A 16,235-nucleotide genomic window follows, 5' to 3' on the forward strand; every position below is an offset into this window, starting at 1 on the left:
CTAGTCAGAAATTCTTGTTTTGTTTTTAAGTGGGCTCCATGGGAGCCCAATGCGGGGCCTGGACTCATGACCCTGAGATCAAGACCTGAGCTGAGATCAAGAGTTGGATACTTTACCAGCTGAACCACCCAGGCACTCCCTGGTCAGAAATTCTTGTAAGAAATTCAGAATTTCAGAAATTCTCAAAGGCACAAAAATATATGCAGGGACAGTTACTGAACCATTGCTTGTAATAGTTTAAAAACTGGAGAAATGCAAATGTCTATTAACAGCTAGGTTGGTGAAGTAAATTATGATGCATCCATAAATTAGAACATTGTTTAAAAGAGTGAGATATACTGTAGACTCTGACACTCTTCCCATTGTCGTGGGAGGAAAACGAGCAGAACATGAGTGTAAAAATACAACTCTATTTTTTGTTTTTTAAAAAAGTGGTTATAGTAATCTGTGCCTAGAAAACAAATTTGAAATAATGGACACTAGATTGTTAACACTAGCTATCTTTGGGGTGAGTAGGGCGGATATTCACTGTTCTTCATTGTTTCTGAGAGAGAGAGAAATTTTTACATAAAGAGCTATTTTGGAAGAGGAAGTAAAAAGGATAAATTTCAATGTAAATTTATATTGCTAACCATTTTTTCATAAAGATTTTACTTATTTATTTGGCAGAGAGCCAAAGAGGGAACACAAGCAGGGAGGAGTGGGAGAGGGAGAAGTAGGCTCCCCGCCAAGCAGGGAGCCCGATGCGGGGCTCAATCCCAGGACCCCGAGATCATGACCCGAGCCGAAGGCAGTCGCTTAACCAACTGAGCCACCCAGGTGCCCCATCTAACAATTTTTTTTTAAAAAAGGGAATGCTACCTGCCAGTTTTTGTTTTGGAATGAGTTAAGATTTATTTACATATGGTCTATTATATCACATGACCAACTTCTAAATATGTTTTATGACTTTTTAAAAGAATATGAAGTTGGAAGACTGTGGGTGTCACTGTTAAAGTTGCCGGAGACAGCCCGGTCCTCAGTGTAGCCCAGGAAACCTTGAGGACCCCCCACACTGAGAACCCCCGACTTCTACACAGTTTCCATCCCAGATGCCTGAAGAAGGGGAGGGGCTTGGGGAGTCCTGCCTTGTCATGCACCATCAATAAAGTATACTGTACCTACCCCCAAAATATGAAGTTGATTACTGTAGAATATTCGACTATTCCCACATCTGTCAAACTAGTCTCAGGTAGTAGTCACATTCTCTGCCTCTAGTGTTCTTGTCTACTTGATCTTTCAAAACCACAGCAGCATGTTCCAATCTCTCACTGTGGTTATGTTTCTGTAACCCTGTCAGCTGCTCCCATGATTCCTGTTTTCACTGATAAATCGTGGGCTGTTTAGGAGGCCTGCGGCCAGACTTGAAGGGAGTCTGCTGAGAGTCGCATTTCTAAACCTTTGAGTCGTCCTGTTGAGCTTACTGTCCTTCCAGTTCCTACCTCAGAAGGAATATAAACTCATATTTTTTCAAGTCCCGCATGTATATTTTGTAGTGTTGAAATGTAGTGATTATTAGCTGCAACTTCGCTAATTTAGTGAATTGATCAATTCTCTCTCAATTCCCAAAGACAGATTTTTTAAAGTTATATGCTTTTGTTCTTATTTCATTAAAAAAATTACAAGACAGAGTATAAAAAAGATTATATAAAGAATGATGAACATGCAGTTGTCATCTGGACCTTTTCTGTGAATCTTTGGCAGTGTAAAACCTTGCATGTATATCAAGCCCACGTCACTCAGGGCTTGACTTAGGAAACAATGTGTTTCCACATGGTAATTAAGATCTCATTTGTCTGAGTTGGTCCATGAATGTCTTCTGGACAAATGGTTTTCTAGATAAGTGGGGCTTTACCCTTTAAGTAACCCTTTCATTGGATACCCTTTCAAAAGTGTATGACAAATAAACCCAAACTTACCTAAATGGGTAATGTTGCTAAAAATAGCCCCATGGTAAGCATCCAGGTGGTAAGTAGATAGGTGTTCACTGAAGAATTCTTTCAACTTTGTCGTATGTTTGAAAATTTTCGGGGCGCTAGGGTGGCTCAGTCGTTAAGCGTCTGCCTTCGGCCCAGGTCATGATCCCGGGGTCCTGGGATCGAGTCCCACTTGGGGGTCCTGGGATCAAGTCCCTCATGGGGCTCCCTGCTCAGCGGGGAGCCTGCTTCTCCCTCTGCCTGCCGCTCCCCCTGCTTGTGCTCTCTCTCTCTGACAAATAAATAAAATCTTTTTTTTAAAAAAAGAAAATTTTCCTAATAAATACTGAGGGGGAAAAGATCACTTTGGAAAGTCCTGCGACCCTTATTCCAACAGTGTTGTGGTTACTCAGAGAGCTCAGTGTGTGGAGTAGTTAAGGCTGTAGGCCCTGGAGCCAGACTGCCTGGTCCCGTGCAGCGTCTGCTGCTGCCTTAGCTGCCCTTAGTGCCCTTCAGGCAGGTACTCTACTTCTCTGAGCCTTGCCTTTCTTGCCTGGAAAATGGGAATGATAATAGTTCCTGCCCCAGGGTTGGTGGTGGGAGTGAACTGAGCAGATGTGTATGCGGAGCCTCCTCCAGTACTGAACACTCCACGGTGGCTGTGCTGGCCACTGCCCCCATGACCGTTATCTTCCATTGCCTTCCGCGCCAACCACTGGCCACTCAGAATCACTAGGAGTGCTACTCTCCTTGATCATTGGCTTGTTTGAGGCTACTTTGAGACTTAGTTTTGAATGACATGGGAATTTTTCTCCAAATCAAGTCCATCTTTATGTTGTCCACTTCCCCAGTCTTTGCAAGTAAAATACCAGGAACGTGATTTAACGCTTCCTTGGTGAAGCCCAGCCCCATCCCAGACCTCAGTGGTGGCACTCTGTTGTTGGTGCCCTGTCGGCGGGGCCCTGCACTCTCCTGCTCCTGAATTCTGCTGGCCACCCGCCTCAGGAGAGTGCAGGTCTCCTCGTTCGGGCTGGTGCTGCTTTCATCTGGCGGCTCTGCATCCTCTCTCCCCTCCTCTCCACCCTTCTGTTCACGACCACTGCCCTTCACCTCTACCCAGGGCAGAAATAAATATTACCAGGGGAGGTCAGGCAGTATTACAAATAAATGACGTCCCCTGAATAGGGACCTCACAAGTGGGAAGGATGCCCCTCTTGTACAGAACTGAGAGTTTTAGGGCTCCTCTGCCCCTCTCGGGTTTGACCTTTTAATGGTTTTTAGCATATTCACAGGTTTTTTTGCAGTCATCATGACTAAGAACATTTCATCACCCCAAAAGAAACCTCATACCCATTAGCAGTCACTCCCCATTCTCCCCCACCCTCAGCCCTTGGCAACCACTAATCTATTTTCCATCACTATGGATGTATCTCTTCTGGGCATTTCTACAAATGCATTTATATAATATGTGGCATTTGGGGGCCGCCTACTTGGAGTTAGCATGTTTCCACCTTAGTTGTAGCATGTAATGATACTTCATTCCTTTTTATGGCTGAATAATCCTCCATTATATAGACATACCAAATTTTGTCTATTCATCCATCTGTTGATGCACATTGAGGTGGTTTCTACCTTTTAGCTATTACTATGATGTCATGAATATCTGTGTACAAGTGTTTGTGTGAATATATTTTTACTTCTTTTGTGTGTATACGTAGCACTGGACTTACTGGGTCTTATGGTAACTCTATATTTTAACTTTCTGAAGAACTGCCAAACTGATTTACAGAGCGACTGTGCCAATATACGTACATCTCACCGGCCACATAGGAAGGCTCCAGTTTCACCCCGTCTTCACCTGTGCGTGTCGTTATCTGTCGTCGTGATGAAAGCCATCCTGGTGGGTGTGAGTGCTATCCCATTGGGGTTTGGGTTTGCATTTCCCTAAGGACTAATGATGTTGAGCACTTTTATATATGCTTATTGGCCATTTGTAGATCATTTTTGGAAAAATCTCTATTTAAATCCTTTACGTGGGGCGCCTGGGTGGCTCGGTCATTAAGCGTCTGCCTTCGGCTCAGGTCATGATCCTGGGGTCCTGGGATCGAGTCCCACATCGGGCTCCCTGCTCGGCAGGAAGCCTGCCTGCTTCTCGCTCTCCCACTCCCCCTGCTTATGTTCCCTCTCTCACTGTGTCTCTGTCAAATAAATAAATAAAATCTTAAAAAAAAAAAAATAAATCCTTTACCTATTTTTTAATTGGGTTATTTGTCTTTTTATTGTTGAGTTGTAAGCATTCTTTATACATTCTGGATACAGGCCCCTTATCAGATATATGATTTGCAAATAAACTCTCCCATTCTTTGAGTGGTCTTTTTTACTTCTGTGATGGTGGCCTTTGGAGCACAACTGTTTTTGATTTGATGGAGTCCAGCTTACCTGTTTTTTCTTACGTCACTTGCACTTTCAGATATTCTATTTAATGTCCTCAGTGACTTATCTGAAAATCCGATTTGCTCACTGGATACATAACTGCATTATTGTTAGTTTTCCTGATTTGGAATCACAAAGCACTTGGTTTAAGATGTCTGCCAATAATATACAGAGGCTCTTAGAAATGTTGATACTTGTTGGGCTGGTAAATCCATTTCTGTGCATTTAGCCTCAGGAAATAATTGGATAGAAGAAATACATCCTATATGCCCAGAGGTCATTTCACTGTCACTTGTGCGAGTGGGACCCTGGAAGCCTCTTCAGTAGCAGAGGAGGGTGATTACGTTCATAGTGTGACATTATGAGGCAACTATTGAATATTATCATTATGAAGCTTATTTAATGAAAATGTTTGTATTGGAATCTTCAATAAAAAAACAAAACACATGTGCCCACTATGACTAAAATATATATAGGATATTGGAAGATATTTGGACTAGGAGGAAGGGTACACAAAATTATAGATAGTTTTATGTTCTTCCATTTCATTTAATATTGATATTTTATCTTTGCAGTTAAAATATAAGTAAAAAAAATGTGTGCCTAACATTTCAGATCAGTGAGAAAAAAGGTGATGAGTGGTGAAGTCTGGTGTGTTTATCCTTGTCCCACCCCAGCTGTTTTTGTAATAGGAATTATTTTTATCTCTATGATCATCAGGGTGAGACTTGCAAACAGAAAAATAGTTTCTGTGTGTAATTAAGAACTTGAATAGAGGGCGCCTGGGTGGCTCAGTTGTTAAATGTCTGCCTTTGGCTCAGGTCATGATCCCAGGGTCCTGGGATCGAGCCCCGCATTGGGCTCCCTGCTCGGCAGGAAGCCTGCTTCTCCCTCTCCCACTCCCCCTGCTTGTGTTCCATTTCTTGCTGTGTCTCTCTCTGTCAAATAAATAAAATCTTTAAAAAAAAAAAAAAACGAATAGAAATATTTTAATTCTCTTCACATTTTTTTTTAAAGATTTTATTTACTTATTTGACAGAGACATAGCGAGAGAGGGAACACAAGCAGGGGGAGTGAGAGAGGGAGAGGGAGAAGCAGGCTTTCCGCTGAGCAGAGAGCCCGATGTGGGACTCGATCCCAGGAGCCGAAGGCAGACGCTTAATGACTGAGCCACCCAGGTGCCCCTCTCTTCACACTTTGATATCAAATCTAAACACTGATGATAACGTGATTTTGCAATTAGAATTACTATTATTTTAGTCATTATTAGCATTACAATTTGCTAAAAGAAAGGTAATGATGATTATGGTGATATTATGTTAATAATAGGGGCCACAGAAACTCTTTTCTCATGGCATCTCATGGAAGAATATATTTTACATGTAAATAAACCGATCACCCCAGTGTTTGAAATAAATTTCAAACGGATCAAAGATTTTAAAAAAATTTTTTTAAGGAATAATAAAGGCACCAAAGGAAATAAAAAGGTCAGCACAATACAAGGTCATGTGTAGAAGGCCTACCTGGGGTGAGGCCACAGGTTGAGGTGCTGCACCCAGAGAGGGAATGTACAACTTGCTGTACCACAGACTGGGTCTGTGGATCCCCTGTGCCTCTGACCTGGGGCGCCGCCTGAGGGACAGTGGTCCGGGGTCTAGCCAGTAACTCTAAGGCCGTCCCTCCTCAGTGCTGGGAATGGGTGTGATAGGGCAGCAGGCAGGGAAAGGCTGCGGGGAGAGACCCCCGGCTCCGGTGGCGCCCCCCCTCCCACCCCCCCTTCCCACTGCACACACTGCAGCTGACTTTGGCCTCTGGGCCTGACTTGGGAGAGGCAGAGGCGGTGTCTTGTTCTCATATGTGGGAAGGCTATGAAAAGAAAAACCCTTGTTGGCCCAAACATTTAAACAAGAATTACACTAGGATGTTTTGTTCTCACTCTGACATGGTCAGAATTAATTTGGAGATCCAGAAGAGGATTATTTTGTTGTTATTGTTGTTGCTTGGTTTTTGAATCTGAGTCACTTAATACAAGAATACAGAGGGAAAGAAAACAAAACATATGTCTTAAGTCTATCAAGTGGTATTGGAACATCCTCAGGTCATTCTTCAGGGCACTACTTTGTTGGTGTTTGAGGGGCTGCACATTCAAGCTGCTGGTGAACTTGTTGAGAAAAGGCCCCAATGATAGAAGGCAAGCTGCGGGCTGGGTCTGGGTGTCTGGAAGCACACCGGCAGAGCCTAAGAGATCATAATCATTTTTTTTCTTCCTCCTTAGGTTTAATAGGAAAAACTTGCTTCCTGCAAACAACCGAAAAAACTGCCCTTGGAAACTGTTTCTTTGGCCCGCATGGAGCAGCTAGAACTTACACTGTGAGGCCCTTGACGGGACGAGCTCTCACCCGCTGATCAGCCAGAGTGATTGTCGCCATGGCCAGCAAGAGGAAATCCACCACCCCGTGCATGATCCCTGTGAAGACCGTGGTGCTGCAGGAGGCCAGTGCGGAGGCCCAGCCCGCCGAGGCGTTACCCGAAGGCCCCCAGCAGGAGCTGCCCCCTGAAGTGCCTGCTGGCAGCAGCGAGGCTGCGCAGATGTCGAGCAGTACCGACGGCCCCGCCCTGGCCAACGGGCACCGGAGCACTTTGGACGGCTATTCGTATTCCTGCAAATACTGTGATTTCAGAGCCCAGGACATAACCCAGTTTGTGGGACACATGAATTTAGAGCACACAGATTTTAATAAGGATCCAACTTTTGTATGCACTGAATGCAGTTTTCTGGCAAAAACTCCTGAGGGGCTTTCTCTGCACAATGCTAAGAGTCACTCGGGGGAAGCCAGCTTTGTGTGGAATGTGGCCAAGCCAGACAATCATGTGGTCGTGGAGCAGAGCGTCCCCGAGAGCACCTGTACTCCTGACCTATCGAGTGAGCCCAACGCCGAAGGGACCGACGGACAGGCCGAAATCATCATTACCAAAACTCCAATCATGAAGATAATGAAAGGCAAAGCCGAAGCCAAAAAAATTCATACACTCAAGGAGAACATCCCCAGTCAGCCTGTGGGTGACACAGCCTTACCAAACCCATCGGCCGGGGAGACCGAGGCGAAGGAGGGGGACCACCCCTTTGTCAATGGGGCAGTCCCGGTCAGTCAGCCAGCCACCAACTCGGCCAAAGGGCCGCATGCGGCCAATGGGCCCCTGCTGGGAGCGGTGCCGGTTCTGCCGGCTGGCATAGCGCAGTTCCTCCCCCTGCAGCAGCCGCCCCCCCTGCATGCCCAGCACCACGGCCATCAGCCGCTGCCCACGTCCAAGTCCCTCCCCAAGGTGATGATCCCCCTGAGCAGCATTCCCACCTACAATGCGGCCATGGACTCCAACAGCTTTCTGAAGAACTCGTTCCACAAGTTCCCCTACCCAACCAAAGCTGAGCTCTGCTATTTGACTGTGGTCACCAAGTATCCAGAAGAACAGCTCAAGATCTGGTTCACAGCCCAGAGGCTGAAGCAGGGCATCAGCTGGTCCCCTGAGGAGATTGAGGACGCCCGGAAAAAGATGTTCAATACGGTCATTCAGTCCGTACCCCAGCCCACGATCACCGTCCTCAACACCCCCCTGGTCGCCAACGCTGGCGGTGTCCAGCACCTCATCCAGGCCGCCCTCCCGGGCCACGTGGTAGGGCAGCCGGAGGGCACGGCGGGCGGCCTGCTGGTCACTCAGCCGCTGATGGCCAACGGGCTGCAGGCGCCCAGCTCATCCCTGCCGCCCGCCGTCACCTCGGTGCCCAAGCAGCCCACCGTGGCAGCCGTGAACACGGTGTGCTCCAACACCACATCGGCAGTGAAGGTGGTCAACGCGGCCCAGTCGCTGCTCACGGCCTGCCCCAGCATCACCTCCCAGGCCTTCCTTGACGCCAGCATCTACAAGAACAAGAAGTCTCACGAACAGCTGTCTGCCCTGAAAGGAAGCTTCTGTCGGAACCAGTTCCCGGGGCAGAGCGAGGTGGAGCATCTGACCAAAGTGACCGGCCTCAGCACCAGAGAGGTGCGCAAGTGGTTCAGCGACCGCAGGTACCACTGCCGGAACCTGAAGGGCTCCAGGGCCGTGCTGCCCGGTGACCCTGGCGCTATCGTCATCGACCCCGGGCCTGAGGCGCCCTTCTCCCCGTCGTTGGCCAAGGCCCCCGAGGTGCCCTGCGTCCCACCGGCCGCCACCCTGGCCACCCCTCCTTCCGCCAGACGCCAGGCCTGGCACCAGACCCCTGACTTCACGCCAACCAAGTACAAGGAGCGAGCCCCCGAGCAGCTCAGAGCCCTGGAGAGCAGTTTTGCACAAAACCCCCTTCCTCCCGATGAGGAGCTGGACCGCCTGAGGACTGAAACCAAGATGACCCGGAGAGAGATTGACAGCTGGTTCTCGGAGAGGCGGAAGAGAGTGAGCGCCGAGGACCCCAAGAGGGCTGACGAGGGCACCGCTCCAGAGGAGGAGGAGGACGAGGCGGGAGAGGAGGAGCTGGGTGGGGGGCCGAGGGTCCCCGGGGAAGACGGCCCCCTGGAAGGGCTCGGCAGCCATGCGCTGGCAGAGCGCAAGGTCAGCCCCATCAAAATTAACCTTAAGAACCTGCGCGTCACCGAGGCCAATGGGGCCAACGGCAGGAGTGAGCTCCCGGGGCCGGGGGCCTACGAGCCCGAAGAGGATGGGCCCGGCCAGCCGGCCGAGCAGCCCCCTGGCAAAGCGAGCTGCAAGAAGACGGCCCAGCAGCGGCACCTGCTGCGCCAGCTCTTTGTGCAGACGCGGTGGCCCAGCACCCAGGACTATGACGCCATCATGGCCCAGACCGGCCTGCCGCGGCCCGAGGTGGTGCGCTGGTTCGGGGACAGCAGGTACGCCCTGAAGAACGGCCAGCTCAAGTGGTATGAAGACTATAAGCGGGGCAACTTCCCTCCAGGGCTGCTGGTCGTCACCCCTGGTAACCGGGAGCTGCTGCAGGACTATTACCTGACGCACAAGACACTGCGTGAGGGGGACGTGCAGAGCCTCTGCAACAAGACCCAGATGAGCTCCCAGCAGGTCAAGCAATGGTTTGCGGAGAAAATGGGCGAGGAGACCCGGGCTGTGGCGGACGCGGGCAGCGAGGACCAGGGCGCCGGCGAGCCTGCAGCCATTCACCAAGGGATGGGGGACGCGTATTCGGAGGTGTCGGAAAACAGTGAGTCGTGGGAGCCCGGCGCCCCTGAGGCCAGCTCGGAGCCCTTTGACGCCCCAAGTCCCCAGGCTGGACTTCAGCTGGGTAAGGAGCCCACGGGGGCCAGGACCAACCGCTGTGGGGAGAGCGGGGGGGGGGGTTGGCCTGAGGGGCCACGGGGGCAGCTGCTGTCCCTAAGCTCCTTGGCAGTGGGACCAAGTGGCCGGCTGCTCCAGGGGCACCTGGCAGCAGAAGCCATTAGGGCATAATGGAATATGACCTACACTATGATGTGTTTCCTGTGTTGTTAGGGGAAGGAACATAGTGGGCCTACAAAGGTGCAAGCTTTTCTAGATACTTCTTAGCAGTGGGAGAATAGGTCAAAGCACCATCAGAGTCAGACAGAACCACAACCCCCCGGTAGGAGAGAGCAACAGGACTGCTGAGGAAATTCAACTCAGAATGGCAAGCAAAAGGAAAGAGGAGCTTGGATTGCCTTTAGATGTGGCAAGTGCTTTTATTTAAATGGTGAAAGTCCTGTAATTTGCATTTGTTGCTCTTTCTGGTTTGGAGAAATGGAAAATCATCTTCCCTCTTAGACAGATGGAATCAAAAGCTTGAGTTTTGTTCCTCAGTTTCTCTGGATCATATCCCAGGTATTAGCACTTGAAAGAAAACTTTAGAAGATAATTTATCGAAGATAGCTTTAAAGCCACAGACAAGTCACTTTGTCGGTATCGGGTCCTGACCCCCGGGTTCCCAGCCTCCCCTTTCCCTCCCTGTCCTTGGGTGTTTGCCTCCTTAGAGGCCTCATCACAGCATGGCCAGGAGTCCATGCAAACTGAGCATCTGGATTCTCAGATTCTCCGATTTGGGGACCTTTAGAAGTTGGTTCTGGGGCCGGTATTTCCTGACTTGACCTTGTTTTCCTCCAGGCCCCCATGAGTCAGTGAGGACCTCACAGGTGGTGGTGGGCTCCAGGAAACAGGACTAGCTTCACAGGGCTGGTTGCCTCGGGCACCTTCTCCAGCACTGGGCGTGCCCCTGGGGAATGCCCACCCCTGGCTTGCAGGCAACTAGAACAAATTTCTTTTTCTGTTTGTTTAAATTAAAATTTCACTGAAGTATATTCTTGGGTAGCTGGAAATAGGGTGGTGGTTACACAACCTTGTGAATGTATTTAAAGCCATTTAATCGTACATTCAAAAATGGTTCAAATGGTAGCTTTTATGTTGCATATATTTTATCACAAATAAAAAGAAAAAAGCTAGGGGCGCCTGGGTGGCTCGGTTGGGTGACTGCCTTCGGCTCAGGTCATGATCCTGGAGTCCCAGGATCGAGTTCCAGGTCGGGCTCCCTGCTCAGTGGGGAGTCTGCTTCTCCCTCTGCCACTCCCCCCTTTCATGTGCTCTCTTTCTCTCTCTCATTCTCTCTCCCTCAAATAAATAAATAAAATCTTTAAAAAAAAGAAAAGAAAAAGCTAACCTGGAAGTGGGGCGAGTGGGTTTGAGTTATAAGCACCGACCCCCCTCTGCTCCTAAATCCACCACTAGGCCAAGTGTGATGTCCCTGGCGGGACAGAGCAGGCGTGGCACTCTGGCCTCCCCCTCTTCTGTCTGAAGCAGATAACCCTTGGGTTCAGGAAGCGCTTGTCTGTGTGTCTGTACTTGGTTTCTCCATGGCCAGCCTCCGTGCAAGGGCCAGGTCGGCGAGCGTCACGGACCATAGGCCTCTGAACAGCCCCGCCGACGTTGAGCGCAGGGGTAGAGGCCATCAGTAGAATGGGGACACTAGCCCCCGCAGCTGTGGTGTTAGAACATGGGTTCTGGAGAGCCGGTGGGGAAGGGCAGGACGGGGCGGATGAGGACAGGGCTCCGGGCCAGCAGTGGCCTGGGCTTCGGCGGCACTGGGCCGCCGGAGGGTCTGCAGGCCCTGCCCGATGTAACCCGCATCCCGTCCTTAAGCGGCACGTCCTTCTTCCCAGTCCCTGGGAAGGGGCTGGCAGGAAGGCGGGGCTCCGGCAGGAACAGGGCCCCAGAGCCAGTGCTACCACCCTGGTGTGGCGAGGACCGGGCTGCCGGGGGAGTGCTGTACAGGAGTGGCGGCTGACGTGGAGGTGACAGGCCTGTGTTTTCTCCTCAGAAACAGACTGAATTTGAACAGATTACTTCGAAGGACTGGCCAGTCCGGGATGCCGCCTGCCACGTGGAGGGGCTCAACCCGACTCTCCGCTGCCACGTGCTGTTCCCATGCTCGCCGCCGCCGCCGCCGGCCGGGCACGCACGAGAGCTGGAGGCCTCGCCGCCAGCCCCGAGCCCGCTGCCCCCGCCGGCCTGCCCCCACCGAGCGCGCCAGCAGGGAGAGTCGAGTGCTTGTCAGTTCTTCCTCCCGCCATGTAGGACCTTTCCTTTGCCTTCCAGCGGATAAAATAGTTCAGATTTCATATTCATAGACACGGAGTCAAGTTTTTAACCTATAAGTCTGCCTATACACATTTAATAAAACATCAGATCATAAGCACTGTCATTACATAGGAACTTTGGTTAGCCAGCAGCACATTGTCTTACATCATCTCTGAAAATGCCCTGTGTCTGTTCTCTGGGGATCACGGGGGCCACGTGTCCCCAGCACGCGCGGACCTGGGGCTGAAGCCCTAGTGACCCCCCACCCTCCGCTCCTCGGGGAAGGCAGTACGTTTGCCGAGGCAGCTGCCCCCGGGGTGGCCACACTGGGGCCTGTCCGCCTTGCCCTGGCCTGGGGGCAAATCGGCCCGGCGCCCGCCTGCGGTCTGGAAATGGGACTGCTCACCTGATAGTGTTTGCTCACCAAGCTCTTAAGTGGTTCCAGCCATCCTGCTTGCTCGTGGGAGTTTGAATCACGGACCAGAACTTTTCAGTTATCGGGTCAACTTCAAGAAGTATTTGTTGTTAAGCCTGATGTACTGACTGATGTGCCCACGTTTTTGTTGTTGTTTTTCAATCTAGATGTTTTGAGAGTGAGAGGAAAATGGAGAAAAGGAACGCGCAGGGCTGAACGTAGAAGTACACGGCCCCAGCGTGTGGCTTTGGCTGCTGTGGTCTTTGGAGCCCTTACCCACGCTCCCTTCAAGGCCGCCAGTGGTCTGGGAAGGAAGACTCCAGCAGCCGGGAGTAAGAGCGAACGCTCTGGGATCTGGGGAGCCAGGAGTGATCAGAGCTGGGGTGGTCCTCGGCACAGAGACCTGCAGATGGGGGTTCCTGGCCGGGCACCCAGAGTGCTCATGGCCCCCGTGCCGAGGGCCTGGCTGGGTGCTGGGCATCGCCGGACAGGCCCTTGTGAGGATGTTTCTTAAGTTCTGCATTTATATCCCCAGATTTGGAAACAAGATCTCTGTCTACTTTAGTCTAATCCTCATACCATTTTTTTTTTTTTTAATTGAGAAAAATCACGGGAAAAGGTGCTTTTGAAACACTGGGAAACTTGCTTACAAAGCTGTACTACTTGGTAAATCCCTATTTCCCCCCAAAACTGGCTGTTCTGAGAGCAGCAGGTGAAACTGGGGCAGGCAGAAGTCGTCATGTCCCCAGCAGCTCCGCTCACCTCCTGGAGACCCACCTGCTTCCCCAGGCACCAAGGCCTTGTGAGCATGCTCCTTCTGGGCCCAGGCTGGGGGAGCAGCACGAAGCAGCCCCAGAGAGAGGGCAGGGGCTTCGGGCACGACAGACTGGTGGTTGGGTGGGCGCTGTCCTTCTCCCCAACCCCACCCAGGAAATGAACTGGGTGGGGCACCTTGCTGGCTTGGCTCCAAGGGCAAAGATGGTGGTGGCAACTTCCGCCTTCCAGGAGAGGGCTTTCTCTGGAACGCAAAAGCTCTTGAACCCCTGTTCTTCTAAAGTGTCTTCTGCTCTCCCAGACCCAGTAGGGACCACCTCTGAGTAGTTTGAAACGTGACGTGTGAGTACTTGGCAAGTTCTGCGCCCTGTGTTTGTGTCCTTTCCATTTGAGTGTGAAGCTGTTGAGCCCCAAAGACCTCGTGGCAGAATTGCCAGTGGTGATTGCCTTCCTTCAGAGAACAGACACCTGGAATTTTTCCTTTAGGGTTTGTGTACATGCAGGTTAATTTATATATACACGTAGATACAGTACAGATAGTCATTTGATACTTTACTAAGAAAATGTCCACCTGAGGTATGCACCTGAGGAAGCTCGCGGTGGCACGAGGCTGCTGGGGAAGGGAGTCTGTGTTGGAGGGAATGCTGGTACCCAGGGCGCAGCCGAGGCGGCCCGGCCGGAAACCATCTGAGTGTGGGAGACACCAGCCTGCCAGCCTCACTCCCAGAGCCCCGCACTGGCCAAAGGGCTTTAGAGAGGATTTTCTTGGTTATTTAATTTGTATTCATATTTCATTTACAACCCAAACAGCAACACAAAAAATAAATTACATGGTGGACAAGTTCACGCAGGACATAACGACCCAGCCTCGGCCCAGCCTGTCTTTAGAAGGTGGAGAAGCTACAGGCCTGCCCGCCTGGGCATGTTTTCCTCACATCTGTTAGCCCTGCCCACGAAAGGCAAGACTGCCCAGGTAAGGACCCCAGCAGACTAGAGAGTCCCTCCTCCTCAACTTGGACCAGTCTCCGGTCTTGGACCGGAGCAAATAGTGGGGTTGAAGCCTCACGCTCACAAGAACCACGGTCCGAGGTGATGGCGAGAGAGGCAACTGGGTCATCGAGCCGGTACCCAGGGCTCTGGGTGCTTGGGGAACACAGCTAACCTGGCACAGAGACCCACCCCGGCCCGGAATGCGTGGGGGCGTGGCTCCGCGGCAGTCCGGCCCGTGTCCTGTCACAAGACAGATCACCGTGGTTTTGCACGCCCTCAAAGGGTGTCTGGGCTGTTGCCTGCAGCAGGTCGCTGGGCTGCAGAGTTTAGAGGTGGGGTTAGTCTCTCCTGAAGGAAAGCCTCATGTATAAGGTGACTCATCTTTCCCCTCTTCTCTGTATGCACTTGGACTTGTCAGAGATCGTAAAATATTTCAGTGTTTCTTGTCGCCTATGTCAGGCACATGTTTGGTTTATTCTATTTTTTACATGGGGTTGTAGATTCAGTTGTAATAGTTGAAACCAGATCATCATTCTGATAAAGGAAAGCTGGATTTATGATACGTATACCTTGCATATTTTGATTACTTCTTTTAATTCTTGACTCTGAAGGAGCTTTTTGATTTGAGAGGAGAGTTCTCATTTTCAGGAGTCTCAGGTTCCTGAAATAGAGCACCCTGGTTGGATGGCCCTGTTGGCATTTGGGGTTTGGTAGCGCCATGTGACTTAGGGCTCCTGGCCTGGCCTGGCCGAGTGACTGGCAGCTGTCCCGGTGGACCAGAGCCTCGACCGGAGGCTCTGCTCCCTGTTCTCCAGAAGCACGGGTGTGGGAGCTGGGCAGTGTTGGCCCGTAGCTTGTGGGCTCCCACGTGCACGGATGGCGGCGTCCCTGCTGGCTGTTGGGAGGCTGTCCCACCAGGAAGTTTCAGCGTGTTTTCCAGGCTGAGATGTGGCTCTTCATCCTGCTCAGTCGGTGGCCCAGTGACAGGTCCTGTGTCCCCTCCCTGTCCCCTCTGGCTCTGGGACATCTGTGCCAGGCTGCCTTCCGTGGAGGCTGGGTGCCCGCGCCCTCTGCACCTCCCCCCGCGGCTCCCAGCTGGGCAGCCTGGTCTCCCTCCTGTAAGCCCTTTGCCATTGGAGCAGCTTTGTCGGTGTAAACCTCACAGCCCCAGTGGATAAAGGCGCTTTGTAGGAGAGGAGAACTGGCCAAGAAGAAAGCGTCAAACCAAACCAAACCTGGATTTGGGCTTTTTCTAATTTTTCCCCCTTTTTCCTTGCTCAGAGTTTATCTGGGGCAGGTTATTGGTTTGACCCACACCTTTTGTATTAAGTTTAAATTTTCCTTTATCCCATCGATGTGCAAAGCTCAGATGCTGGAGAAGACCCTGTAGATGGGTAAGGATCCACCGAATGAACTTCCAGGCCAGAGCCAGCAGCTGCCTGGGCCGGGAGGCTAACAGGCTGGGCTCTTCTCGCTCCTGTCTGGAGCCCCGTCTCCAGGACTCTGGACACAGCTTCCTTTGTTCTCTTTCCTGAGGAGCCCAGGCCCGCCCAGCCTTCCTGCCCAGACCTCGGGGCCCATCTCTGCGTGGCTGGGGGAGCACCTGCCCTGAGAAAGCAGGGAGTGGGGAGCCCGAGCCTTCTTCTGAATGGTCCCCAGCCCCCAGCCCGGCTTCAGTCTGAGGGAGCCATCATGCTGTTTCTCTGGCCATTTCTAACAGCCAAGCTGTGCAACACCAGGGCTGAGGAGGCCGGAGGCAACTTCTGATCAAAGTGACGAGTTTTGATTTGGGCCGAGTGACCGTGGAAGTGACGACCGTGGGTGCTGCTTGGCTGGCCGCCCAGCCCAGCTCTATGTCCAGATGCGACAGAGAGGCCTCGGATGGAGTTTGTTTCTGCCCCAGTCTATGTGGTGTTCCTGGCACCAGGTCGTCCTGGGAAGGGGGTTCTCTGAGCTGACCCAGCAAGGGCACGTGGGAGTGAGGTAAAGGGCTCAGAGCATTTGGTCCTAGGGGTGTCTGTTTTTCAGTCCTGAGTGCACTCGTCAAGACTGGCCGCTAACCTGGCCACTCCTTTGAACGGGGT

At 51.5% G+C, this 16,235-nt stretch overlaps 1 protein-coding gene across 7 annotated transcripts in view; it reads left to right on the forward strand.

Annotated features, from left to right (window-relative positions):
- Nucleotides 1-11,789, forward strand: part of ZHX3 (zinc fingers and homeoboxes 3) — a 129,872-nt gene extending 118,083 nt beyond the window's left edge. For 5 of the 7 annotated variants that reach the window (XM_081832779.1, XM_081832777.1, XM_081832775.1 and 2 more), the window contains exons 3-4: nucleotides 6,664-9,675; nucleotides 11,713-11,789. In XM_081832779.1, the coding sequence (XP_081688905.1) occupies nucleotides 6,816-9,675; nucleotides 11,713-11,723 (2,871 nt within the window). In that variant the 5' untranslated portion in view covers nucleotides 6,664-6,815 and the 3' untranslated portion in view covers nucleotides 11,724-11,789. Of the gene's footprint in view, nucleotides 1-3,723; nucleotides 3,856-6,663; nucleotides 9,676-11,712 lie in introns of all 7 variants that reach the window. The other 2 variants (XM_081832780.1, XM_081832781.1) reach the window with 2 other exon arrangements.
- Nucleotides 11,790-16,235: the final 4,446 nt, after the last annotated feature.

This window comes from Leptonychotes weddellii, chromosome 10, assembly GCF_054177405.1.
Source record: "Leptonychotes weddellii isolate Sample4059 chromosome 10, ASM5417740v2, whole genome shotgun sequence".
Taxonomy (NCBI): domain Eukaryota; kingdom Metazoa; phylum Chordata; class Mammalia; order Carnivora; family Phocidae; genus Leptonychotes; species Leptonychotes weddellii.